The 26,411-nt window shown below is 58.4% G+C and overlaps 1 protein-coding gene across 2 annotated transcripts in view; it reads left to right on the top strand.

Moving 5' to 3' along the window:
• ATP9A (ATPase phospholipid transporting 9A (putative)) overlaps window positions 1–26,411 on the top strand; it is a 132,452-nt gene that overhangs the window by 92,872 nt on the left and 13,169 nt on the right. For both annotated transcript variants that reach the window (XM_062204366.1, XM_062204367.1), the window contains exons 15-23: window positions 8,356–8,517; window positions 15,100–15,192; window positions 15,761–15,844; window positions 17,451–17,621; window positions 19,413–19,511; window positions 20,338–20,427; window positions 20,637–20,781; window positions 21,434–21,498; window positions 25,459–25,614. In XM_062204366.1, the coding sequence (XP_062060350.1) occupies window positions 8,356–8,517; window positions 15,100–15,192; window positions 15,761–15,844; window positions 17,451–17,621; window positions 19,413–19,511; window positions 20,338–20,427; window positions 20,637–20,781; window positions 21,434–21,498; window positions 25,459–25,614 (1,065 nt within the window). The remainder of the gene's footprint in view (window positions 1–8,355; window positions 8,518–15,099; window positions 15,193–15,760; window positions 15,845–17,450; window positions 17,622–19,412; window positions 19,512–20,337; window positions 20,428–20,636; window positions 20,782–21,433; window positions 21,499–25,458; window positions 25,615–26,411) is intronic.

The following is a 26,411-nucleotide window of genomic DNA, read 5'->3' as shown; positions in this document are numbered from 1 at the left end:
CAGACCTCACACTGGGGGGAGGCCGCGTGCCTTTGGCCCTCGTGAATGACGCCTCCGCATCAATGGCACGTTGCCGGCTGCTGGCCGTGTGGGTCCGAGGGCCCCGTCACCTCGTTTTGCATCTCCTTACTCAAGCATGGCAGCCACAGGGGCACCTTGCTCCCAGGACAGTTGAGGCCACGTCAGCACATCGGTGTCTCCGTGAACAGGAGGCTCCTGCAGCCCCCCACTCTCCCCACCCCAGTGTCTCGCAGGCACAGGGCTGCTCAGCTGGGCTTGGAATGCTATGTCAGGAGGGCTTGGTGGGGGGCGGGTGCTGGGGCTTTACCAGCCCTGGCTGTGCCCTCAGACCCCACCCCAACAGAACCTGTGAAGGAAATCCCCCATCTGTGTTATTCATTAACCATTGAGTTAAAATCTTTTTTTTTTTTTTTTTTTTTAAGATTTGTTCATTTATTTATTTATTTGTTTGAGTTACACAGAGAGAAAGAGAGGCAGAGAGAGAGAGAAAGAGGTCTTCACCCTCTGGTTCACTCCCCAGTTTGCCATAATGGCTGGAGCTGAGCTGATCTGAAGCCAGGAGCCAGGAGCTTCTTCCAGATCTCCCATATGGGTGCAGGGGCCCAAGGACTTGGGCCATCTTCTACTGCTTTCCCAGGCCATAGCAGAGAGCTGGACTGGAAGTGGAGCAGCCAGGTCTCGAACCAGCACCCATATGGGATGCCCGCGCTTCAAGCCAGGGCTTTAACCTGCTGTGCCACAGCACCGGCCCTGAGTGAGAATCTTGAAATAAGATTTCTGTTGATCAGAAGGGAGTGGGGGCTGTTTGGGGCAGGGCCAGGCGGTGATTTGGGGATGACTTGGAAAAGTGTCCGAGGAGCCCTCCTCGGTGTGGCTTCTCTGTGGGCCGTGGACACAGAAGCTCTGCCCTGTGGACGAGTAGCATTGGCCGGGAGTGGACCTAAGTCATTTCCAAATGAGTCGCTTTTTCTGGAAATGCTCTCAAACAGCGTTAGTTTTTATCAGAGTTAAGTCAGAGGAGGTTGAATTTCAGGTACTGGGAACTCGGGTCGAGATTGGCTTTTCCGGGTGTGTGGCCCAGGGCTTAGGGTGCTGCTCGGGCACGGTCAGTCCCACAGTGCACCCCAGGGTGGAGTCTTGGCTGGGCTTTTGACTGCACCTTCCTGCTCGTGTACACCTTGGGCGGCGGCAGGGGTCCCTGCCACCTACACGGGAGACCTGGGTTGAGCTCCTGACCCGGCGCTGGCTGTTGTATGGGTTTGAGGAGTGAACTGGTGGATAAGGGCTCACTGTCTGTCTCTCTGCCTTTCAAGTAAGTAAAGAGAAACAAAAGAGAGAAGATGAGCCACTTACAGACACCTGTGTCTTGGCCACTGATTCCTAAGCAGTGTTTTGTTTGTTCTATGCTGTGTTAAAAAAAATTGAAGCAGTATTTTAAAAAATAATCCAATTTTATGTAACAGTTGGCTTCTGCTGAGAGAGATTGGATCTGGAAATAGCGGGGCCAATTTCCACCTGGTGGTGCTTGGCCAAGCTGCGTGGCGGCTGCCTCAGTTTACCCTGGCCTCCGCTGGGCCACATCCCAGTTCTGCCGGCACTTGAACTTCCAGCCACCAGGCCGCACATCGTTGAATGTGTTTCCTTATGAAGTAAAGGAAGCCCCGGTCTAAGGGTAGATTTATGATGTCGCAAGGCTGGGCTCAGGCTGGCTGGCCCCGCGGGTGAACGCCGCCCCAGAGCTCTGTGGGATGTTGGGGCCCCGGCTTTGTGTCCCGCACGCTCCTGCGATTAGCATGCATCCTGTCCTGGATGGAATTCCGGGCCCCTGTGCGTGGCTGGGCATGCTTCCCAAGCACGCAGGCCCAGGACAAAGGGGGAGTTGTTAGGGCCTGTTACGGGTGGTTTACTGCTGGCCCACGGCGGATGAAGCAGCCTTGGCCTGAGCTCTTCAGATCCGTGTTTTAGGAAGGCAAGAAGTGACTTTGCCTTCCTTTTCTTTCATTCATTTATTTATTTTTATTTTTTGCCAGGCAGAGTTAGACAGTGAGAGAGAGAGAGAGAGAGAGAGAGAGAGAGAAAGGTCTTCCTTCTGTTGGTTCACTCCCCAAATGGCCGCCACGGCCGGCGCTGTGCCGATCCAAAGCCAGGAGCCAGTTGCTTCCTCCCGGTCTCCCATGTGGGTGCAGGGACCCAAGCACCTGGGCCATCCTCCACTGCCCTCTTGGGCCACAGCAGAGAGCTGGCCTAGAAGAGGAGCAACTGGGACAGAATCTGGCGCCCCAGCCAGGACTAGAACCCAGGGTGCTGGTGCCGCAGGCGGAGGATTAGCTTAGTGAGCCATGGTGCCGGCCCCTTTTAATTCATTTATTTGTATTTATTTGAAAGGCAGAGTGACAGAGAGAGGGATAGACAGAGAGAAGGATCTTCCGTCTGCTGGTTCGCTCCCCAGATGCCCACAATAGCCAGGGCTGGGCCAGGCCAGGCCAGGCCAGATCCAGGAGCCCAGAGCTCCATCCAGGTCTCCCACTGGGTTGCAGAGGCCCCAGGACTTGAGCTGTCGCCAGCAGTCTATCAGCATGTGCAGCAGCAGGGAACTTGGGTCAGAACAGAGCTGGGACTTGAACCCCGGCGCTCCGATTTGGGATGTGGGCGTCTGGCAGCATCTTCGTCACTGCTGCAGGTGTTCGTCCCCCAGCCGTCACTCTGGTGACTTCTGATTGCCTCTCCCTCTCGCCTAAACCTGTGGGGTCCATGGCTTGGCAGGCGGGGCTTCCCAGGAGCTGCCTGCCAGCCCTGACAGTGCCTCCTGCTTTCTGAGAGGAGTTTCCCTCTCGACTGAAGTTCAGAGCAGGCTCTCAGGGAATTAGTGAACCTGCAAGCCTGCCTCACAGAATTTTTCACGGCACAATTAAATGGGCTCCTAAGGGGTGAAGTAGCAGCTGCTTGAAAGTATGAACGGGAAAGTTCTTTGTGAAAGCAGTGAGTGAGAAGAAAGCACCCACAGATCTTCTCTTTGTTACTCAGGTGGTACATAAGGAAGGTGTGGACAAAGTCAAGTTTTTAGCTTAGGCAGCACTAGGTATTTGCACTGGATTGGACTGAACTGGACTTTTATTTGCATAATTAAAATTAATAATAAAAGACATGGGGCTGATGTTGTGGCTTAATGGGTTAAGCTGCCACCTGCAGTGCTGGCATCCCATGTGGGCACTGATTCAATTCCCGGCTGCCCCACATCCAATCCAGCTCCCTGCTAATGTGCCTGGGAAAGCAGTGGAAGATGGCCCATATGCTTGGGCCCCTGCACCCACGTGGGAGACCTGGAAGAAGCTCCTGGCTCTTGCCTTGGGCCTGGCCCAACCCCAGCCATTGCAGCCATTTGGGGAGTGAACCAGCGGATGACCTCTCCCCACCTTTCTCTTTGTGACTCTGCCTTTCAGATAAATAAAACAAATCTTTCTTTTTCTTTAAAAGAGGTGCATGCTGGTCTTAAAAATATTCAAGTGAGGCTGGCGCCGTGGCTTAACAGGCTAATCTTCTGCCTTGTGGCGCCGGCACACTGGGTTCTAGTCCCGGTTGGGGTGCCGGATTCTATCCTGGTTGCCCCTCTTCCAGGCCAGCTCTCTGCTATGGCCCGGGAAGGCAGTGGAGGATGGCCCAAGTGCTTGGGCCCTGCACCCGCATGGGAGACCAGGAGAAGCACCCGGCTCCTGGCTTTGGATCAGCACGATGCGCCTGCCGCAGCAGCCATTGGAGGGTGAACCAACGGCAAAAAGGAAGACCTTTCTCTCTGTCTCTCTCTCTCACTGTCCACTCTGCCTGTCAAAAAAAAAAAAAAAAAAAAAAAAAGATTTCAAAGCAGCAGCAATAAAATGTATTATGGGTTTTTTAAAAAAAATTCAAGTGATATAAAAGGCTAGAAGTAAAAGGTAGAAGTGTTTTAAAAAATATTTATTTGTTTGTTTGAAAGGTATAGTTACAGTAAAGAAAGAAGGAGAGAGGCAGAGAGAGAACCTTTCCTCTGCTGGTTCACTCCCCAAATGGTCTCAATGGCTGGAGCTGGGCTGGTCTGAAGCCAGGAGCTTCTTCTGGGTCTTCCACATGGATGCAGGGGCCCAAGCCCTTGGGCCATCTTCTGCTGATTTCCCAGGCACATTAGCAGGGAGCTGGATCAGAAGTGGAGCAACCGGGACTTGAACCAGTGCCCATATGGGATGCTGGCACTGCAGGCGGCAGCTTTACCTGCTACGCTACAGCGCCGGCCCCAGAGTGTTTCTGTTGAAGCATTCCCTCCAGCATCGCTGTGTTAGGTGCGCAGGGCTCAGAGTGGTTAGGCGTCCAGGTGGGGTGCAGGTGAGGACAGGACTCTGTGGTGATGTGCAGAGAGAACTGTTGGCAGGGGAAACAGGTGGCGTTGGCGGTCAGGGCAGCTGCATCGTTTGGCTGCTGTAACAACACCAATCCGAATCACTGGCTCGTGACCAGCAGGGGCTTCTCCCTCCTGACCCGGGAGCTGATGAGTCCTGGGACAGAGCAGTGGCAGGTGGGTGTGGGTGTGGGTGTGGCGAGGCCCAGGCCCCGCTTCCTGGTCCAGTTCAGAAGCTGCCTGTCTGCTGAGCACCAGGCAGCAGCTGCACGGAGGGTGCTCACTCTCTGGGTCTCACTGGCAAGAACCCTGACCGGTACTGAGGGCCCCGTCTTCACGAGGTGACCACCTCCAGAGGCCACACCTCCTACCGCCGTCACTCTGGGGCCAGGTTTCTTTTTTTTAAAGATTCATTTATTTATTTGAAAGTCAGAGTTAGAGAGAAAGAGAAAGAGAGGTCTCCCATCCGCCGGTTCACTCCCCAGTTGGCTGCAATGGCCAGAGCTGAGCTGACCCGAAGCCAGGATCCAGGAGCCTCCTCCAGGTCTCCCATGTGGGTGCAGGCGCCCAAGCACTTGGGCCATCTTCTACTGCTTTCCCAGACCACAGCAGAGAGCTGGATCGGAAGTGGAGCAGCTGGGACTCAAACCGGCACCCATATGGGATGCCGGCTCTGCAGGTGGCGGCTTTACCCGCTGCACCACAGCGCCGGCCCTGAGAGGGGACTTTTCTTCCAGCGCTGAAAGCTGCTGAATGCAGGCCGACTCGAGGACTTTTATCGGGACAGGGTGGGGTCCGAGAAAGAACTCGCTGCCGTCGGCGCAGTTCCTTCAGCTGCAGCAAGCAGGCGCGGAAGCTCAGCGTGTCCCACCGAGGGTGCGTCAGGGCCGCTCTCAGCGCCAAGCACCTGTGTGCGAGGCCTGGTGGGGACAGGGCTGGGGGTGCAGCTGGGACTGGGACCCCAGTTCTGAGCTCCAGTTTGATCCCCACTTTGGGTGTAGCTGGAATGACTCCAGGGTTCAGGAGTCAAAGCTGAGAGAGCCGCGGCAGGTGTTCTGCTGGTGGCCTCGGCAGAGCGGTCTCGGTGGAAGGGGTGGGGCTAGGGCAGATGGACCCTGATGCTGCAGCAGCGCCCAGGTGGGCTCTGCAGAGCCCCTCCCCTTGTGCTCAGGGAGGTTGTCATCCGGGACCAGGTGGGGCCTGCGGATGGTCATTCTCTCTCTGTCCCCAGCTGAGGGCCCTGGCCTTTCCGACAGTGCGAGGGTGACGGAAGTTCAGGGACAGGTACTTGAGATTTGCGTGTAGGGCTCCATCTGGGCTGGCAGCACGTGATCCCATCCTCCCCGTAGATGCTGGCCAGCGGCAGCGAGCACCTGCCCTGCCAGCCCCGTGGTCCCTGAGTGTGCACCAAGGGCTGTGTTGCTGAGCCAGGCGGCTCGGAGGGTGCCCTGTGAGGTTTCTGGGGACATGGGCCGAGGAGCATCTGTGCTTCTCCAGGAGAAAACAGGTCTTCTCTGTGCCTCGCCCACTGCCCCCGCGTGGTCCCTCTCCCGTAGCCTGAAGGGTACGCTTCCTAAGGAGAGAGCAAGGGGCTCCTTTCCTTTCTTCCTTTTCGGTACGCCGAGCCTTTGGACTTGTCGTGACCTCGCGAGCCCTCCCAGGCCTCCTCCCACTGCTGCCAAAGCCAATGGCTGACGCCTGCTGCCGACAGGAGGTCGGAGGTCTGACCGGGCTCTCACTGAGACCGCATCAGGTGTCTCAGACCAGGGCTGCTCCCAGGGAGAATCTGTTTCCTGGCCTCTTCCTGTTCCCCAGGATGGCTGCATTGCTTGGCTCATGGTCCCTTTGTCCTCCTTCAGGGCCAGCAGTGTCACCTCTCTGGCCTCACCTGTCCTCTCACCTCTCACCTCACCTGTCCTCACCTCTGACCTCACCTGTGCTCTCACCTCTGACCTCACCTGTCCTCACCTCTCACCTCTCACCTCACCTGTCCTCACCTCTCACCTCTCACCTCTGACCTCACCTGTCCCCTCATCTGTCTCTTGTCACAGCCACAGACGACTCCCTTCCAGGACCCATGACGTCATGTTGGGCCCTACCTGGATGACCTGAGAAAACCGCCCTGTTTCAGGGTCATTGCTTCCAACATCTGCCACTGGAGATGGCAAACACGTCTGTAGGTCCTGGGGGTGGGATGGGCCGGCTTGGGGCTGTTCTGCCTGTGACACTGTCCGTCCACTTTCTGATAGTGATGGTGGGGGTGACACCTGCTGGGCGCACACCCCAGCTGAAAAGGGGCTTCTGGGTGATGGGATTGGCCCTGCCCATTGGGCCTCTTGCTTGGCTCAGCCAGACTTACGCGCAGGCCCTGTTGGCCTTTGAGGCTGGCAGCCTGGAACAACTCGCCTGGCCTCCACGAGTCTTGGCTTCCTGGAGTCTGGCAGAATCGGTCGCTGTAGCTCAGCGGGCTGTGCCGTGGAGGAGCACGGTGGCCTGCCAACCAGCTTGTCTTACTTCTTTCTGCCACCCTGCCCCACTATCGCCGCTTCCTGTGGCAGGCGGAGGTGAGGGGCCAGAGGGGCCGACGCTCAGCCCCCCTGCCCCCTGCCGTGCTCCCCGCTGCCTGCCTCTGCTCCGGCTCCCTCCCTTCCGGGGACCCCGGACCAGATTCTTCTGCAGACATATTTTGCTTTCTTCCTAGGTACTTTTTCCTTTTTAATTGAAATCTACATTTATTTGAAAGGCAGAGTGATGGGGCGCGGGGTGGGAGAGCTACAGAGAGCGAGCTTTCATCCTCTGGGTCACTCAAGGCTGGACCAGGCTGAAGCCAGGAGCCAGGGACTCCATCTGGGTCTCCATGTTGGGGAGCCACCACCAGCTGCCTCCCAGGGTGCACATTTCAAAAAGCTGGAATCAGGACTGGAGCTGGGCTTGCACCCAGGCACTCTGATACGGGATGCAGGCGTCCTGCGTGCGACGCCCGCCCAGCTCGTGGGATTTCAGAGCACGCAGATTAAGTAATTAACCCAGGATTACAGCCTTGTTTCTTAGATGTCAGGGGCAGGTCCAGATTTCCGGTCTGTCTGGAGGACCTGGAAGCTCCAGCCACGCCGGACCTGCATTCTTGCAGGCAGTCTCCTTTAGAAGAGGGAGTGGACGCCCACCTGCCCCAGGCCCTCCCTGGCCCTGCCCTCTCGTTCGCTTGCCCAGTCCAGCTCCTGTGTTGGAGTTTGTGACCCCCGTGCCTCTCAGCATCCACAGAGAAGCCAGGCTGAGGCTGTGAGAGGCTCCCAGGGAGGGAGACCCTGCGGGGTCTCCTGGAAGCCAGGGTGCCGTGGGGTGACCTGGCCTTGCCTGGGCCACTGTCCAGTGCCGTCACTGTGGGCAGCTTGTTCACTTCTCCGAGCTCCCATGGCCACATGGGCGGAGGGTGGAGCTCTCAGCTCCACAGCATTGACCTTGGGGCCGCCCTGCGTCCTGCAGGTGTGGAGTAGCGTCCCTGGCCTCTGCCCACTCTGTGCCAATGCTGCGCCCTCCCCCGATGTGAGAGAGAGAACGCCCCAGCACTGCTGGGAGCCCCTGGGTGCCTGACTGCCCGGGTGAGACTCTCTGTGCTGAGAACCCAGCGAGCGGACTGCACTGGAGGCCCTGCACGCCCATCCTGTTCCCTCTGTCCCCGTGGTGTGGGGCTTGCTACAGGTTCTTCCAGAAGGGGACCTGCACGGAGTCTCTAGGCCAGGCTTGGGTCTGCGGCCTGCTTTGGGCTGGGAGGAGAGGGTGAGTTGTGGCTTCCGGGAGCAGCTTTGAGTGTGGGAGCCCCGCAGGCGGCGCGGCCTCGGGGTGCAGCCCTCAAGGTCCCCCGGGGCAGTGACTGTGCACTGCTCCCTCTGCTTCCCGTCCCGCCGTTGTGTTCGTGTGGGTGGCCTGTGAACCGGGCCCCTGACCTTCGACTCCTTGTTACACTACAGGTGGCTCTGGTACAGTGGACGGAAAGCGTGGGCTTAACCCTGGTGGGCCGAGACCAGTCGTCCATACAGCTGAGGACCCCTGGCGACCAGATCCTGAACTTCACCATCCTGCAGCTCTTCCCGTTCACCTACGAGAGCAAGCGCATGGGCATCATCGTGAGGGTGAGTGGTCCTTGTGGGGACGCAGGGACGCTGTGTGGCCCTGTGGCCGGACAGCCTTCCTCGCCTCTTCTCAGCCCCCTCTCACGGCATCCATGGCCAGACTAACACAGGGCCCTAATCCCCCCACCCCCACCCCCCAGCATAAGGAAATTCATGTGTTGGTTGGATGCTCTGCAGGTGACTGGGCAGCTCGCGTGCTCCCAGTTCTGGGGTGGACATTGTAGCTACGAAGGTTGGGCCGTTCCTGGCAACACGATTCTGTGCTATTGCTTCGTTCAGTCGCTGTGTTATTGTATTGAGGTGAAAGTCGCGTGACGTCTCATAGGCATGTGAGGGACACAGGGCAGTTCCGTGGGACCTAGCACGTTCGCAGTGATGGGCACCCACCGTGTCTGCCATCACCCCCGAGAAACCCTGCGCCATGAGCAGTCGCTGCCCGCCCTGCCCCCGCCCAGCGCCCCCCGGCTGCGTCCGGTCTCTGCATTTGCCTGCTCTGAACGTGTCGCATAAATGGAAGCGCGTGACCTTTCATTTCTGGCTTCTTTGTCTTAGCCTGTTTTTTCTTTCCCTTTGAAAACTACATTTTTAATTTTAATTTTTAAGAATGTACTTGAAAAGCAGGTGAAGGGGTTGGGGAGAGAGGGAGGGAAGGAGAGGGATCTCCCATCTACTGGTTCACTCTCCAAACCCCCCCCCCCCCCAACAGCCAGGGCTGAGCCAGGCTAAAGCTAGGAGCCGGGAACTCATTCTGGGTTTCCCATGTGGGTGGCAGAAGCAGCGACCTGAGCTGTCACCCTCTGCCCCTCCTGGTGCACAGTGGCAGACACTCAGTGGAAAGTGGACTGGGTCTGAACAGTCGCTCCTGGGCTCTGGGCACCCGAGCAGCAGCTTGCCTGCCTCACCAGGCACCCATTATTTATCTGAGGGACAGGGATGAGAGCAGACTTCTGTCTACTGATTCACTGCCCAAGCGCCTGCAGTGGCCTGGGCTAGGCTGGGAGCCAGCGCCTCCATCGAGGTCTCACATGGAGGTGATGAGAACCCAGTTACCTGGACCATCACCAATGCCTCCCAGAGTCTGCCAAGCAGGAGCAGGAGCTGGAGGCAGGACTCGAACCCAGCACTCTAATGTCGGATGTGGGAATCACTTCTCGGCCAAATGCCTACCCTGTTGTGATGTTTCCAAGGTCATCCTTGTCATGCCATGCGCCGCGCTCCGTTCCTGTTCATGGCTGGCTGGTGCGTTATTGGACTTGTGTGCCATGGTTTGCTCTTTAGTTCGTGCTCTGGGTCTCTCACATTTGAGTTGTTTCCACCTGTTGGCTCCTGTGAGCAGTGCTGGGAGCTCTGGCGTGGAGCTCTGTGGTGTGCACGTGGGCGTGGAATCGGTGAGCGCTGCTCGGTCGGTCACCCTGCTCCTGGACAAGTCCGGACCGCTGTCTGCTCGGCTGCACCGCTTCACGCTCTCCCTGCCGGCACCGTTTCGCCACATCTTCACCAGGACTTGTTCTGGACTGGTTGGACCCTGGGTGCCCCCGTGGTGAGGGAGTAGCGTCTCACTGTGGTTGGTTTTGCATTTCCTTAATGACCAATGATGCTGAGCTCGGGGACGGCTGTGTAGCTTCCTTGGAGAAATGTCTGCTCAGAGACCTTTGCCCATTTTTTACTGGATTGCCTTTTTTTGTTCACTTGTAAGGGTTCTGTCTAGGAATGTAGACCCTTACCAGATATATGATTTACAAATATTTTCTCTCTTTCTGTAGGATGTCTTTTCCTTTTTTAGGTAATGTCCTTCAATGTAAAGAAGTTTCTAATTTTTTTTTTGTTTAAAGATTTGTTTGCTTATTTGAAAGTCAGAGTTACATAGAGAGGGAGAGACTGGTTCACTCCCCAAATGGCCACAACCACCAGAGCTGGGCCAATCCAAAGCCAGGAGTCAGGAGCCTCTCTGGGTCTCCCACTTTGGTGCAGGGGCCCAAGCACTTAAGCCTTCTTCTAGTGCTTTCCCAGGAGCATTAGCAGGGAGCTGGATCAGAAGAAGAGCAGATGAGTCTCCAGCCAGCACCTGTCTGGCATTGCAGGTGGATGCTTAACCCACCGTGCCACAACACTGGCCCCTCTAATGGCATATTTTTAATGGTTGTCTTTAACAATCCCAAAATTACCTGTGTATGCTCACTCAGCATTGTCATTTTGCCATAGTTATTTTGGATTTTCATTTGGTATTTTTTGAGCCTTTTATCGACAGACAACAAGACAACACACAAGGAAAAGTCCAAACATCATCAGTGGACATCCTATTTCTTTATATTAGTGCAGCTCCCAAGAATGTTATTTAAGAGGAACAACACATGGCATTTTCTTTTTCTTTTTTTTTTAAGATTTATTTTATTTATTTGAAAGAGTTAGAGAGGGAGAGGAAGAGGGAGAGGGAGAGGGAGAGGGAGAGAGAGAGAGAGGTCTTCCATCTGCTGGTTCACTCCCCAGATGGCTGCAATGGCCAGAGCTGCACTGATCCGAAGCCAGGAGCTTCTTCCGGGTCTCCCACGTAGGTGCAGGGGCCCAAGGATCTGGGCTATCTTCTACTGCTTTCCCAGGCCATAATGGAGAGCTGGATCGGAAGAGGAGCAGCCAGGACTAGAATCAGCACCCATGTGGGATGCCGGAACTGCAGGCTAGGGCTTTAACCCACTGCGCCACAGCACTGGCCCCAACGCACGTCATTTTCTGGCCCACTGAGCTTCTCTTGGATGTTACCTTGCAGCTGTTGCACTTGGGGCTGCTCTGTTTTTCTCCCACTGCCACAGTGGAAGTAGCAGTCAGAAGGCCGCTTCTGACGGGCAGGTGGCTACCCTGTCTTTGGCATGGACTAACTCATTTGTTCTTTTTTTTTTTTTTTTAAGAATTTTTTTATTTATTTGAAAAGCAGAGTTACAGATCGGCAGAGGCAGAGCAAAAGCGAGAGAGACAAGGAGAGAGAGAGAGAAGTCTTTCATTCTGCAGGTTTACTCCCCAAATGACCACAATGGCCGGAGCTGCACCGATCCGAAGCCAGCAGCCAGAAGCTTCTTCCATGTCTCCCACGCAGTTGCAGGGACCCAGGCACTTGGGTCATCTTCTACTGCTTTCTCAGGCCATAGCAGAGAGCTGGATTGGAAGAGGAGTAGCCGGGACGGGAACCGGCGCCCATATGGGATGCTGGTGTTGCAGCCAGTGGATTTAACCCACTGTGCCATAGCATCGGCCCCCTCATTTGGTCTTTGCCGTAGCCCAGTGAGGTGGGCACTGTCATGACTGACATTTGACGGAGGAGAAAGTGCTGAGAAGCTACTGCGGTGGACTGGGAAGTGGCCCAGGCTGTGTGGCTCTCGGTCCTCGCTTCTCACCCCAGGACCTGCGCTTCCCAGGTTTCCCCAGGTTTAGTGGCTGTGGGCAGTGCATGCACAGGATGGGCTGGGAATCCAGGTGCGGGCTCATAGGGTCCTGTGGCTCACGGTCTGCCCCAGGCTGGGAGCCAGGGGTCGGTGCACCTGCTGTCGTCTGAGGTTCTACTGAGGCAGGGTCCGTGTCCAGACAGCAGTGTTGTTGGCAGGATCCAGTTCCTTGTGAATCGCTGGGCTGGGGCCCAGTGTCTGCCCTCAGCTCACCGCCACGTGGGCCTCTCGGCAGGTCAGCTGGTGTCATCCGAGCGAGCAGGCGGAGCGTGAGCACAGGAAAAGTCAGTCTCTTATAGCCCAGTCTCAGAAATGACAGACTGTCACTTCAGCTGGTTCTGTTCCCAGCAGCAAGTCACTTGATCCAGAGCCATCCCAGGGAGCTGGGTGACTCGAGGACATGAACACCAGGGGGTGGGACCGCCGAGCTCTGGCTTAGAGGCTGCTTCTCCGGGGGAGGATGGGCGGCCCCACGTGCTGCCGCGGGCATGACCTGGAGACACCGGGCGTGAACCTGCTCTGAGACGGCCCAGGTCAAGTGGCCTGTCTGTCTCAACTGCTGGCAGGTGCTCTCCGCTGCTGCCTCTCGGGCTGCGTTGTCTCTGGCCCTCGTCTGCCGGAGCTGTGTCGTGAGACCACAGCTGCTGTGCAGCAGCTCAGTCCTGGGGGCGGCTGTTGCCTGGGAAATTGGAGTCGTTATCTCCTCCGGAATCAAGTTGGTTCCAGCCTTCATTTTCCCAGTTCTAGGAACGTGGGCTCCGCTGAGGTCATTGGAGAGCTGGCTCGTGGCCGGTGGTTCCAGGACCAGCCCTTCCAGGATAAGTGGGCGGTGGAAGGATGCTCCCTCCCAGCCACACATCCCTGTGTCCTCCCATCACGAGAACCGGGCTCTGGGCCTGGCAGTAGGGCCCGCTGTTGGACGGAAACATCTGTTTTTCCTTTAATATAGCGTCTCCCCCTTCCCAGGTTATTAAAAAAAAAAAATCCACAATTAGGGCATTTAGACAAATGAAAGTGCAAAGGTAAACTGTGCAGGAGTGATCTGGCCCGAGTGTTCACTGCGGGAAACCCTGGTCTGAGGCTACTTAGTTGCAGGCGACTTAGGAAACCTTAGCTCAGGGTTAAAGACCCTCTGGCTTGATTTAGCAACTGTTGCGGTTTTGCCACCTCTTGTCTCTCATCAACCTTTGCTAAACACCTGTGCGCTCCTGCACAGTAGCAGGGAGTCCCTCCTTGCACCATCGCCTTGCGTTGATCCCTGCCTCTTAGGAAATTAGCTGAGGCTAGGGAAGCCAGCCTCTGTGGGACCCTGTGCTTGTCTTGCCCCAGGATGCCTGTGCCAGCTGTTTGGCTTTTGTCGCATGCAAGAAGCCCCCACTGCCTCCCATCACCCTGTCTTGGAATGATGGAGTTGGGTCGTTGGTGTAGATCGTTCCGTGTCGCTTGGATAAAAGCGGCCTTTGCACAGATGCCACACGCAGGCCACCGTGGGAACCATGCCCCCTCCCCCCAATCCAGCACCATCGGCCGATCACTGTGCATTTACAGTGCAATTGTGCCGTGAGATGGGAGCGAAGTAAACTCGTGATGAACTTGGTGGGAGGAAGTGACTCAGGGGAGGAGATAGGGGATGCAGTCTTTACATTGGATGAGAAGTCAGAGCTCGCCCGGGACCCCTCCTTGGCGAAGGAAGCCGGGCCGGGGCGGGGGTGGGGGCGTTCCTTCCTACAGCCGCCTGGTTGCGCACTGGTGAGGGGAAAGGGAAAAGGCCTCGGCGGCTTTCAAGACCCCACAGCTGTCTTTGGCCCGAGTCCCAGGCAAGCAGAGGGCGACCCATCGGAGAGCGAGAGCGCCTGGGAGAGTGTGCGACGGGGGGGCCGCTCCGTGAGTCAGCGGCGCGTGTGTTGGGGACGATGGTCGGTGATTAGCGACCGTTCAGAAGTCACCGTAGAAGAGGAGACCAGACCGCTTGTCTGAGCTGTGTTTCTGTAGGCGTTTGTCCTGGGTTTCCCAGGGTAGCAGGGATTAGGCCCGAGCTGCTGCCGACCGTGCTCCGTTTCCGTGTCCATCTGCTGCTGGCCACCTCCCCATGTCCACAGTCATCAAGGAGGAGTGGGGTGGAAGCAGCAGCAGATGGTGCCCTCGGACGGCTCGTCCCGGCACAGTTGGCATTCGGGGCCACGCCCCTGGCACCGTTGGTGTTGGGGGCCAGATGAATCCCCGGGTGGGGGCTACATCCTGGGCCCTGTGGCTGGTTTCACGGCATCCCTGGCCTCTGCCTAGTGGATGTCGACTCAGTACCCCACGCTGTGACAATCGAGTGTCCCCAGACCTGCTAGATGTCCCAGGGGGAGCACATCCCCGCCCCGCCCCTGCCTTGAGAACACTGGGCTAGGACTCGCTCTCCGTGTCCAGTAGGACCGAGGGCAGAGAGGTTGGCGCTCATTCCAGCAGGAGTCACAGCCCCGCAGGGCACTTGGTGGTATCTGGCCTCGTGCCACGTGCTCCACGCGAGTTATCTCCTCTCGGCACAATAACCTAAGTGGTCCGCGTTGTTGGCCTGCCCACTCCATCGGAGGAGACAGGCTTGGAGGAGTAACTTACCCAAGCGCATGCAGCTGGCGACTGCTGGGCCAGGCAGCCGATGGCTGTGCAGGGAGTTAGCGCCACGGGCTACCACTGGTGCACTGTGGGGACTGGAAGTCCGGGTGATGTGGCCGTGGGTAAGCCCTCAGGGGGCACGGGTCTGCAATGACCTTCCTCTCACGCAGCAGACATGGGCGGAGGCATTTTTGTTGGGTGCCGGCGGGTGCTGTGGCATCCAGCACGCAGACACCCGGAAGCCTGCTGAGTGTCCCCGCGGGGCAGCGTCCAGCCCGTGTAGTTGGGCCGGGGTTCGGCGTCCACCCCAGTCGTGGGGCGGGAGTAAGAATCCCTTTAAAAACAAACCCGCTCCTTTTGATCCTGCTCTTTTGTCATTTAATAACTTTCCGCAGGTTCTGTGGCCTTTGCCCGGCCCAGGCCCCCTCTGGCTTAGATCTCTGGCCAAGTCAGAGCCTGCAGGCGCCTGCTGTGTGCTCCGCGTGGGCGTGGGCGTGGGGCGGGGGCGGGGCTTCCTTCCGCTCACTGCTCCCGCCTCTCTCCCCAGGACGAGTCCACGGGAGAGATCACGTTTTACATGAAGGGGGCCGACGTGGTCATGGCGGGCATCGTGCAGTACAACGACTGGCTGGACGAAGAGGTGAGCGCAGTGCGGCGTGGGCGCAGCCCCGGCCCCGCGGCTCCATGTGTCCGTCTGTCCCTCCGTCCGTGCGTCTGTCTGTCCGTCCCTCCGTGCGTCTGTCCATCCGTCTGTCCTCAGAGGCTGCCGCACGCCCGGGAGAGGACCCTGGGCGGGCAGCACACGTTTTACATTCCGTGACCGCGGAGTTCCAGTTTGGGGAACCCACAGGGCCCAGGCGGGAGACACCCAGGCAGGAGGAGGCCTGGGTGTGTGCGCCCCACGCAGCTGCGCCGTGCGTGGCACACGCATCACGGCTGTGCTGGGGAAGCGGCCGCCTCTCTGTCGCCCCTGACCGGAGCGTGGGTTTGCGGGGCGCCCGGCGTCCCCGGAGCCAGCAGCTGAGTTCAGTTCGGAGGCGCCTGCTGCACCTGGTGGGGAAAGCCCCTGGGCTGCGGCTCTGTGTTAGGGGAAAGCGCTTGGCCCCCTGGCGTCCCTGTCCTCTCCGTGGCCAGGCCCTCCTGGAGCCTGGGGAGGGCGTGTGGGGCGGAGCCTCGGCACTTCCCCGCCGACCCCATCTGTTTTCCAGTGCGGCAACATGGCCCGGGAAGGGCTGCGGGTGCTGGTGGTGGCCAAGAAGTGTCTAGCGGAGGAGCAGTACCAGGACTTCGAGGTGAGTTGTCCTGTGGCCTGGCCTGCCCAGCTCCATGGGGCACCCGCCAGCTCTGCCCTGGCCACCTCAGGTCCTTTCTGAAGGCAGCGGCTTCCCTGCTGTGGGGGCTGCTGCACCTGCTGTCGTGTGCCTGGAATGCTCTCCCCCCACAGAGCTCCGTGATCCACTCTCTCACTTCCTTTGGGTCTCAGCACAAATGCCACCTCCTCCAGGAAGCCTTCCTGGATCACCTAAGGCAGCCCCACCCTGTCATCTTCCATCTGTCACCTCATTTAACTTTCTTTATTGCCCTTACTGCTCTTGCTTTTTTTTTTTTTTTTTAAAGATTTAGTTATTTGAAAGTCAGAGTTACAGAGAGGCAGGGGCAGAGAGAGAGAGAGAGAGAGAGGTCTTCCATCTGCTGGTTCATTCCCCAGATGGCCACAGCAGCCGGAGCTGAGCTGATCCAGAGCTAGGAGCCAGGAGCTTCCTCTGGGTCTCCCATGCAGGTGCAGGGGCCCAAGAATTTGGATCATCTTCTACTGCTTTCCCAGGCCACAGCAGAGAGCTGGATTGGAAGTGGAGCAGCTGGGACTCAAACGGGTGTCCATATGGGATGCCGGCACTGCAGACGGTGGCTTTACCCTCTACACCACAGCACTGGGGCCCCCTTAGGTTTTTTAACACTCATCTTAGGCATCTCCTCTCTAGAATGAAATCTTTTTTAAAAAGATTTATTTATTAATTTGAAAGCCAGAATTACAGAGGAGAGAGAGAGAGAAAGAGGCGGAGACAGAGGCAGAGAGATCTTCCATCTGTTGGTTCACTCCCCAGATAGTGTCAACAACCAGAAGTGGGCTAGGCTGAAGCCAGAAACCTGGAACTCCCTCCTGGTCTCCTACACTGGCGCAGGGGCCCGAGCACTGGGGCCGTCTTCCGCTGCTTTCCCAGTGCATCGGCAGGGAGCTGGACTGGAAGTGGAGCCGCCGGGGCTTGAACTGGCGCTCACATGGGATGGTGGCGTCACAGTCAGTGGCTTCACCCTCTGTGCCTCCCTGCAAGCCCTAAAGGATGAGGTCCTTCCGAGGGCAGGGCCTGCAGCCTTCTGGTTCGCGTTTCCACCCCAGGCTGAGGGTTGCTCATGACACACAGCACACGTCCTGGACAGTGTGGAGGAGATCTCCCTCGGAGCCCTGATTTCTTTTTCTAATTAAAGATTTATTTTATTTATTTGAAAGGCAGAGTTACAGAGAGAGAGAGAGAGAGAGAGGTCTTCCATCGCTGGTTCACTCCCCAAATGGCTGCAATGGCCAGAGCTGCGCCAATCCAAGCCAGGAGCCGGGCTGTGATGAGGGAACTTGCTGACTGAGGGTGTTGGTACCGAAGTGGGCGCCATGCTGGGGAGAATCCGCCGCTGACTTTGAGATCTTGGGGTGTGCTGGTCCCTGAGACCCCACGCGGCCGGCGCTGTTGCCCTTCCATGGAGAGAGGGGGAGGTTGAGTGACCCACGGGCAGGTCCGTCCAGCCCCAGGGCCAGCGAAGATGAGCTGGCGAGGAGGCGAGAGTGTGTTGCACCCTCTGGGTCCCCCCGCCCCTCTGAGCAGTGACGCCTCGCTGTGTGCCCAGGCCCGCTACGTCCAGGCCAAGCTGAGTGTGCACGACCGCTCGCTCAAAGTGGCCACCGTGATCGAGAGCCTGGAGATGGAGATGGAGCTGCTGTGCCTGACGGGCGTGGAGGACCAGCTGCAGGCCGACGTGCGGCCCACCCTGGAGACCCTGAGGAACGCCGGCATCAAGGTAGGGGCTGGCCCAGGGCGAGCTCTGGCCACGACCCCCACCCCCACCCACTGTGTGCCCCTGCAGCTGAGTGGCAGTCGGGTGGAGCCGAGGCCCCAGAGCCCTCTCCAGGAGGGGCTGCCACCTCCCAGCCCCCTGTGGGCCAGACCCCGTGTGTGTCGTTGTCACTCATCCCCTCACAGCGCCCAGCATGCATGGGCTGGGCCTCACCGTGTAGCTGAGTGGCCGGCCAGCAGCTGCCTGTCTGTCCATGTCTGTCCGTGTGGCCAGTCCACGCAGCAACCATGGGGCTGACACCACCCTCTGTGCCTTTTGCTCTCCTGGGGGCCCCATGCAAATGCGCAGTGGTGTGTCTGCAGCCGCCAGGAGGGGGCGCCCCAGGGAAGTGCCTGCAGATGCGGGGGCCCCTCCTATGTCCCTGTGAGCACTGGGCAAGGAGATGCATGGGTACAGGGTGTGCATCACGTGCAGGCCCTCGGGCTCACAGGCGTCATCCGTGGCGGGGGGGTTGCAGGCAGGGGTCCAGTGACAGAGGCCGGTTCTGGCAGCACTGGGGGGTTGCAGCTTTGCCAGCAGCCATGTTTTTCTTGCTTGCCTTTTTTTTTTTTTTTTTTTTAAGATTTTTATTTATTTCTCTGAGAGGCAGAGTTACAGACACAGAGGGAGAGACAGAGAGAGAGGTCTTCCATCCACTGGTTCACTCACCAGATGACCACAATGGCTGGAGCTGAGCTGATCTGAAACCAGGAGCCAGGAGCGTCTCCCACATGGGCACAGGGGCCCAAGCACTTGGGCCATCTTCCACTATTTTCCCAGGCCATAGCAGAGAGCTGGATCAGAAGTGGAGCAGCCAGGACTTGAACTGGCGCCCACATGGGATGCCGGCACTGCAGGTGGAGATTAGCCCACTACGCCCCGGCCCTGCCTCTGGCCATTTCTAAGACTTCTCTCCGGGTTTTGTATGTTTCCCTTTCTCCTGCCTTCTTGGGGATTTCCCCTCTCACAAAGCCAGTCTGTTGGCCGGCGCCGTGGCTTAACAGGCTAATCCTCCGCCTTGTGGTGCCGGCACACCGGGTTCTAGTCCCGGTTGGGGCGCCGGATTCTGTCCCGGTTGCCCCTCTTCCAGGCCAGCTCTCTGCTATGGCCCGGGAGGGCAGTGGAGGATGGCCCAAGTGCTTGGGCCCTGCACCCCATGGGAGACCAGGAGAAGCACCTGGCTCCTGGCTTCGGATCAGCACGGTGTGCCGGCCGCAGCGGCCATTGGAGGGTGAATCAACTGCAAAAAGGAAGACCTTTCTCTCTGTCTCTCTCTCTCACTATCCACTCTGCCTGTCAAAAAAAAAAAAAAAAAAACGGTCCGTGCCAGAGTGGGATGCTTCGTTCACACAGCGTGGATGTCGCTTCTCTTTCTGCCTTTCCCTGCCGGACGTGGGGGGAGCGTGCAGGAAGGGGGCAGGTGCTGTGGTCTCACGGTCTCGGGCGCAGTCTTCGCGGGAGCGGCCCCACAGCCCACGCCGGCTTTCCCTTCTCTCAGACTTTTGTCGCTGTAAGAAAAGTCCCGAGAAGGGGTTACAAGGTCTGTGGCTCCTTCTGGAAGCGCCACCGTGGCCCCGGCAGTGGTGTCTCAGTACCCCGAGCCCCAGGAACTGGCGCATGTCCTGTGGTGTGGGGAGGCGCTGGGAGTGCCGGGGTGACCGGCACGTGACAGCTGCACCCCGTGTCCTTGAAGCTCAGCCGGTGCAGGCAGCAGCCGCGCTCCAGGGCTCACACGCGGGGCCGCTTTGGTTCCAGGTTTGGATGCTGACTGGTGACAAGCTGGAGACGGCCACGTGCACGGCCAAGAACGCCCACCTGGTGACCAGAAACCAGGACATTCACGTGTTCCGGCTGGTAAAGCCTGCTCTGGGTGGGGCTGTGGGGGGTGTGGGTCTGCCCTGGGGTCTGCCCTGTAACCTCCTCCCCTCCAGGGAGACCAGGGCGGGGGGAGGCACACATGAAGCACTGGGGTCCGGCAGGCCGGGCCCTTGGCTGGTTTGGGCAGGACCACGTGGTGACCCTGGAGCGGGTGCAGGGGTTCTTCCACTGGCTAGGGGCTCCTTGCCGTGGCCCTGGGTTAGGGCTGTGCTCATCGCATCTGGGCGCAGCAGGGTCCACTTTGAGAAGCCGGTGAGAGTGAGGCACTGTCCCCGACCCGCGCAAGTCAGCTGTGCACGGGACCCCCAAGGCGTCCTGACCTCCCGCGGCCGTGGCCTTGGCTAAGAAGCAAATGCCAGGCTGTCTGCCCTGCTGAGGGGGAGTGCGTGGGGAGCTCCTTGAGGAAGGGGAATTGGATGGCCCACGAGCAAGTGGCCGCTCTTGTGGCCGCTCTTGTGGCAAGCTCTTGTGGCCGCTCTTGTGGCCGCTCTTGTGGCCGCTCTTGTGGCAAGCTCTTGTGGCTGCTCTTGACTGCGTCGGGTCTTGACCCCTTCATGGTCTCGCGAGAGGCAGAGAGGTGAAGAACTGTAGTTGTTGTGCCACGTGCGTTTCTGGCTGGGGTTGAACACAAGGCCCGCTCTGCCTGCTGGGGCCGGCTCTCGTGCTGGAGCCATGGCCGCCCGTTTGGGCATCGGATGTTTTGCATTGGGTGCTTTTCGCCGGCTCTGACTTTGCAGCAGGAGTGCCGCGGAGTGCAGCAAGGCTGCAATGCGCCGTCATCTCCTCCCCTGTTCCCTTCCAGGTGAGCAACCGTGGAGAGGCCCACCTGGAGCTGAACGCCTTCCGTAGGAAGCATGACTGTGCTCTCGTCATCTCGGGAGACTCCTTGGAGGTGGGCGGGGGCCCATGAGCCTCTCGTTGTGGGGCGGGGTTGTGGGGGGCTCCTTGGAGGTGGGCGGGGCTCGCGAGCCTCTCACTGTGGGGCGGGGTCATGGGGGGGCTCCTTGGAGGTGGGCGGGGCCCCTGCTAGCCTCTCACTGTGGGGCGGGGTCGTGGGGGGCTGAGCAGTGACCGGGCTGGCCCGGCGCGTGCCCTCCCCAGGTGTGCCTCAAGTACTACGAGTATGAGTTCATGGAGCTGGCCTGCCAGTGCCCGGCCGTGGTCTGCTGCCGCTGCGCCCCCACCCAGAAGGCCCAGATCGTGCGCCTGCTGCAGGAACGCACCGGGAAGCTCACCTGTGCAGTGGGTACGTTCACCTGCGCTGCTGGCCCTGGGCCGCGGGGCCCTGGGCTTCTATATGACAGGCGGTTAGATTCGGCTGCCAGTCGTCTGGCTGCGAACCCCCAGGCGGCTCCCTGTGGACTTCAGCTGTTCCTGATCGCCTTTGTGTTAATTTCCCTTTAGGGAGCAGGTCAGGAGGTGTGAGGGCCCCTCCTCCTCTGCTGGGGGCGGGGAGAGGGGTTTAGACCCCACCCTGAGCCCCGGGTCCTGTGTTCCAAGACCTCTGCTGCCCCCCCCTCCCCTGCCTTCCTCTCCTTGCTGCCCTCCCCCCCCCCCCCCCCGCCTCCCCTGCCTTCCTCCCCCGTCTGAGCCTTGGTTGAGAGCGATGATACTGCCTTCCTCCCGGGGGCTTACAGGGACTGAACGGGGTCCCACTTGAAACACCCTTGCCGCCATGCACGGTGCCTGCCCAGAGCAGGGTGTGCCTGGCGGCCATGGTGAAGGCCGTGTAGACGCAGCCCCGGTGCCACCACCGCCCCACGGAGTGGCCTGGCCTCTGGTGCTTGGTGACCCTGTCTGGATGGAGCTGCACAGGCCAGGCGCTCAGCCAGAGGCAGGACCTGGGCACTGGACAGGAGGCCCCATGGGACAGCTGCCTCCCCTCTGCCCGCCCGCAGGTGACGGGGGCAACGACGTCAGCATGATTCAGGAGTCCGACTGCGGCGTGGGCGTGGAAGGCAAGGTGAGCTCCTTCCCGCTGCTCGGCCCCTCTGCCGGCCGCGGCGTCCTCCCACCTCCTCTTCCCCCATGGACTTGGCCGTGGAGCTCCTGGGGTTCCCGGAGAAGAATTACCCTGGGCATCACATTGTCCTATCACCCAGGAGTCCCGGACCTGTCCCCTGTGGCTCGTGGACAGACAGACACTGACTGTTCACTGGCAAAACCTGTTTCTTTTGATTTTCTGTTGTCTTGGGTACAGCAAATGCGCTGTGCTCAGTGGGGTCCGCGGAAGCCCCTGGTGTCCTGGGTGTGCCCACGTCGGCGGACGGGAGAATGTGGCCCAGCTCCCTCCTCCCTGGGAGGCCCTGGCAGCTGCAGTTTGTTTATTTGAAAGAGTGACAGGGTGGGGGGAGACATCTGGTTTGCTCCCCAAGTGGCTGCAACAGCCAGGACTGGGCCAGGAGGAAACCGTCCTAGTCCCATGTATGTGCCGGGTGCCTGGGTACTTGGGACGTCGTGCACTGTCTTCCCGGCACGTTAGCAACGAGCTGCATTGGCAGTGAAGTGGCCAGGACTTGAACCTGTGCTCACGTGAGACGCTGGCATCGCAGGCAGTGGCTTAACCCATGGTGCCACAGCACTGTGTCCAGCTGCAACTTGTAAAATCTCTGTGTGTGTGTGTTTTATTTTATTTTTAATTTGACAGAGTTATAAACAGTGAGAGACAGAAAGGCCTTCCTTCCATTGGTTCACTTCCCAAATGGCCGCTATGGCTGGCCCCGTGCCAATCCGAAACCAGGAGCCAGGTGCTTCCTCCTGGTCTCCCATGCGGGTGCAGGGCCCAAGCACTTGGGCCATCTTCCACTGCACTCCCAGGCCCCAGCAGAGAGCTAGACTGGAAGAGGAGCAACCGGGACTAGAACCCGGTGCCCGTATGGGATGCTGGTGCCACAGGCGGAGGATTAACCAAGTGAGCCACAGCGCCAGCCCTGTGTGTATTGTTTTAAAGATTTATTTACTTATTTATTTGAAAGTCAGAATGAGAGCGGTCTACCATCTGCTGGTTCACTCCCAAAATGGCTGCAACAGCTGGAGCTGGGCCAGGTTGAGGTCAGGAGCCTGGGGCTTCCTTGGGGTCTCCCATATGGGGGGTAGGGGCCCAAGTACTTGGGCTGTGGTCCGCTGCTTTCCCAGGTGCATCCGCAGGGGAGTGGATCAGAAGTGAAGCAGCCGGGACTCGAACCGGTGCCCATACGGGAGGCGGCTTTACTCGCTACGCCACAGTGCCGGCCCAATTCTGTGCTTTCTAAAGTAACTTTTCTCTCTCCTTCCTTGTCAGCTGCGTGCTTGCCCCCTAATTTACTGTGCGCTCTAATTTTTTTGATCTTTAAAGACGGCTGGTCTCAAGTGTGCTACAGCTGCTTGTGAGGTAGCAGTACGAGGCTCCGCCTCAGCACCAGCGTAGCCCGTCTCCGGGAGCCGGCTAGTCCTCAGTGCTTTCCTGTGTCCTCGCTCCTTCTGGCTGTCTGGTCCTTGGCCAGATGGCGGTGTTGTGAAGCTGCCGCGTGACGTGGCTGTCGGGCAAGATGTTCCTGTGAAGTGTGCGTGGACCCTGGACGGAGCCGTGCAGGACACTTGAGTTTAAGAGGATTCTCCACCAGGTTCTCTGTAGGGTTAGAACGTCTCCCCCAGGGGCTGGCGTGTGGCGCTGGGGCGTCTCCCCCAGGGGCTGGCGTGTGGCGCTGGGGGTCAGGTTGCTGCCTGTGACGCAGGCATCTCAAGTCCCAGCTGCTTTGCCTTCCATTCAGTTCCCCGCTAAGGCGCCTGGGAAAGCCTCAGAGGACGGCCCAAGTCTTGGGGCCCCTGCCACTGAGGTGAAAGACCCAGATGGGGCTCCTGGCTTTGGCCTGACCCAACCCCAGCCATTGCAGCCATCTGGGGCGTGGACCAGCGGATGGAAGACCTCTCAGTGTCTGTGTCTCCCTCTCTCTCTATAGCTCAGCCTTTCAAATAAATCTTTAAAAATTTTTCCGTCCTATTAGGATTTTGCATTCTTTCAGGGTAGAAAAGCACTCACTGTGGAAAATTAAAGCCGCGTGGAAATACAGTGCGTCCTCGCGAGTCAGCCGCGTGGAAATACAGTGCGTCCTCGCGAGTCAGCCGCGTGGAAATACAGTGCGTCCTCGCGAGTCAACCGCGTGGAAATACAGTGCGTCCTCGCGAGTCAGCCGCGTGGAAATACAGTGTGTCCTCGCGAGTCAGCCGGGTCGAGCTCAGAATGCAGCCGCTCTCCCGGGGTCTCGGCTGTGTGTGTGTGTGCTCTACACACATGTCCTACACGGGCACACACATGATTTCCACGTGTGAACTGTAAATGAAGCGCCATCTCTGCCCCGTGTCGGCCTCTTAACTTCCTCTACATCAGGGCACACAGTCGTCCCTTCAGGTTTGAGGAAGGTCTGATCTCATCTGCTCCAGAGAGAGAGAGAGAGAGAGAGAGAGAGAGAAAGAGAAAGAGGTCTTCCATCTACTGGCTCACTCCTCAGATGCCTGCAGTGCCTGGGGCCGGGCCAGGCCAGAACTGGGGGCCAGTGGCAGGGGCCCAAGCACTTGAGCCGTTCTCTGCTGCCTTCCGGGATGCATTGGCAGGGAGCTGGATAGGACACAGAGCAGACGGGACTTGGGCCAGGCCCTCGATGCAGGATGGGGGCGCCCCAGTGCTGTCTTCACCTGCTGTGCCCAGCACCTGCCCACAGCCGTCACTTCCTACCCTCTCTGTGACTTTATTTTGCTGTAGAGAGAGAGAGAGAGAGAGAGACAGAGACAGAGACAGGGAGGTCTTCCATCTGCTAGTTCACTCCACAGTTGGCCACAACGGCCAGAGCTGCACCAATCCAAAGCCAGGAGCCAGGAGCTTCTTCCAGGTCTCCCACACAGGTGCAGGGACCCAAGGACTTGGGTCATCTACTGCTTTCCCAGGCCATAGTAGAGAGCTGGATCAGAAGTGGAGCAGCCGGGTCTTGAACCGGTGCCCATATAGGATGCCAGTGCTTCAGGCCAGGGCGTTGACCCACTGCGCCACAAAATCATAACTCTAAAAAAAAAACACAACAACACCCCTGCAGCCTGGAGCTCTTGTTCTTCATCAGCAGCGGAGCAGTGTCCCCTCCCCAGCGGTGACACTGACGCGGTGGTTCCGTGGAATACGCAGTCACATTTCCCTGGTTGTCCCCAGGATGTCTTCAGAGTTACAAAGAGCTCCAGGGCCACAAGCTGTGTTTATTAGTGTTTCCGTGTCTCTTTCATCTTCTTTAATGTGAAACACGTTTCTCCAGCGGGCGGGGCGGGGCGGGGCATTGTTCGTGACTTTAGCATTTCTGGAGCCTTCCGGACAGTTGTAGAAGGTCCCGGGCCTGCTGGGCGGGCGGGTTGGACTCAGACTCTGCGGAGTGGGGACCTGGCCAGGGGGATTTGTGTTCTTCCTGCTGTCCGTCTGTCCGCTGTGGGCCTCCACTGTGTACCTTTCCAGGGGAGGAATCGGTCGCACAGTTGCACCGTAACTTCCTCCCTCTAGGACCAGTGCAGAGTTGAATGTTCAGGACATTCCACTGAGTGTTGTCAGAGGCATTTTTTTTTTTAACTGTTAGGAGACCTGAATGTTATAAATCAACTCTTTGATTTTGAACGATTCTTTAATTCTGATACGCATTATGGGATGGCTGAACCCCTGGGGCTTAATACCACACTCATTTACCTCCCAGTTATAACTATCCGTGATGTAGAATGTTTTTTATTTAAATAAATTCCTCTTTTTTAATCAGATTTTGACTTGGACCACCAACTGCACACAACCTGAAACCAAAGATTCTCTATTGAAGATCTTCAAAGATCTCCTCCCGGAGTCTTACTTTTTCAATTAAGGGAAAGCGAATTCGCCCTGATGCTTGTTCTTCTGACGGCGCCCAATTTTGTTGAATTATAGGAAGGAAAGCAGGCTTCGCTGGCTGCAGACTTCTCCATCACTCAGTTCAAGCACCTTGGCCGGTTACTCATGGTGCACGGCCGGAACAGCTACAAGCGCTCAGCTGCCCTCAGCCAGTTCGTGATCCACAGGAGCCTTTGTATCAGCACCATGCAGGTGGGTGGGCAGCGCCCCTCTGCACAGGCGCACAGAACTGCGCTCACAGGCAGGTGGGTGGGCAGCGGCCCCTCTGCACAGGTGCACCTGGTTATACCATGCAGGTGGACGGGCAATGGGCCAGTCTGCCCAGGTGCGCAGCTTTCAGGTTATCATGGACAAGGCCTGGAATCAGAATATGCTCTGAGTTGTTACCCTACCCCAGCTGGTTTAAATACCCAACCTGGCCACCTTCAGCTGAGAGCCCTTGGGGAAGTCGCTGTCCCTCTTGGTGCCCCAGCCCCCTTCTTGTCGGCAGGGAGGGGTGTATGGAGTTGATGTGAGCGTTAGGGTGCCTGGTGTGGAGTGTGTGTGTGTGGGGGGTGGTGATGAGAGTTGTGACTGAGAGTGAGTAGTTAGAACTGGCTTGTCTGAGCGAGCGAGGCAGAGTTAGATGCCCAGTGCCTACGCCAGCCCGGTTCTCACACACACGGGAGAGGGCCCATAGGGGTAACCGTCTGGAGTACCTCCTATACCCAGGGCATTGGGCTGTGTCCCTGCGATCCTCGCGGTAGCCTGAGCCCATCTTACAGATGGGGATGCTGAGGCTGGTCCAGGTGAGAGCTTGTGCCGGGTCCCCCGGGGGTCTGGTCTGCTGGGCAGGCGGGCCCCGTGCTCGCCGTCATAACCAGCGTCCTCTCCTCCAAAGCCCTCCCACGGTCGGCTCACGGCCCCCTGCAGGCCCGGCTGGGCGCTGAGCTCTGTGGTGGACTGTTAGTACGCTGGAGATGAATGTCTGTGGGCATCCTGCTCTTCCA

Source organism: Lepus europaeus, chromosome 10 (genome assembly GCF_033115175.1).
Source record: "Lepus europaeus isolate LE1 chromosome 10, mLepTim1.pri, whole genome shotgun sequence".
NCBI classification, from domain to species: Eukaryota; Metazoa; Chordata; class Mammalia; order Lagomorpha; family Leporidae; genus Lepus; species Lepus europaeus.
The sequence above is the reverse complement of the archived record's forward strand: the minus strand, read 5'-3'. Positions and strand labels throughout refer to the sequence as shown.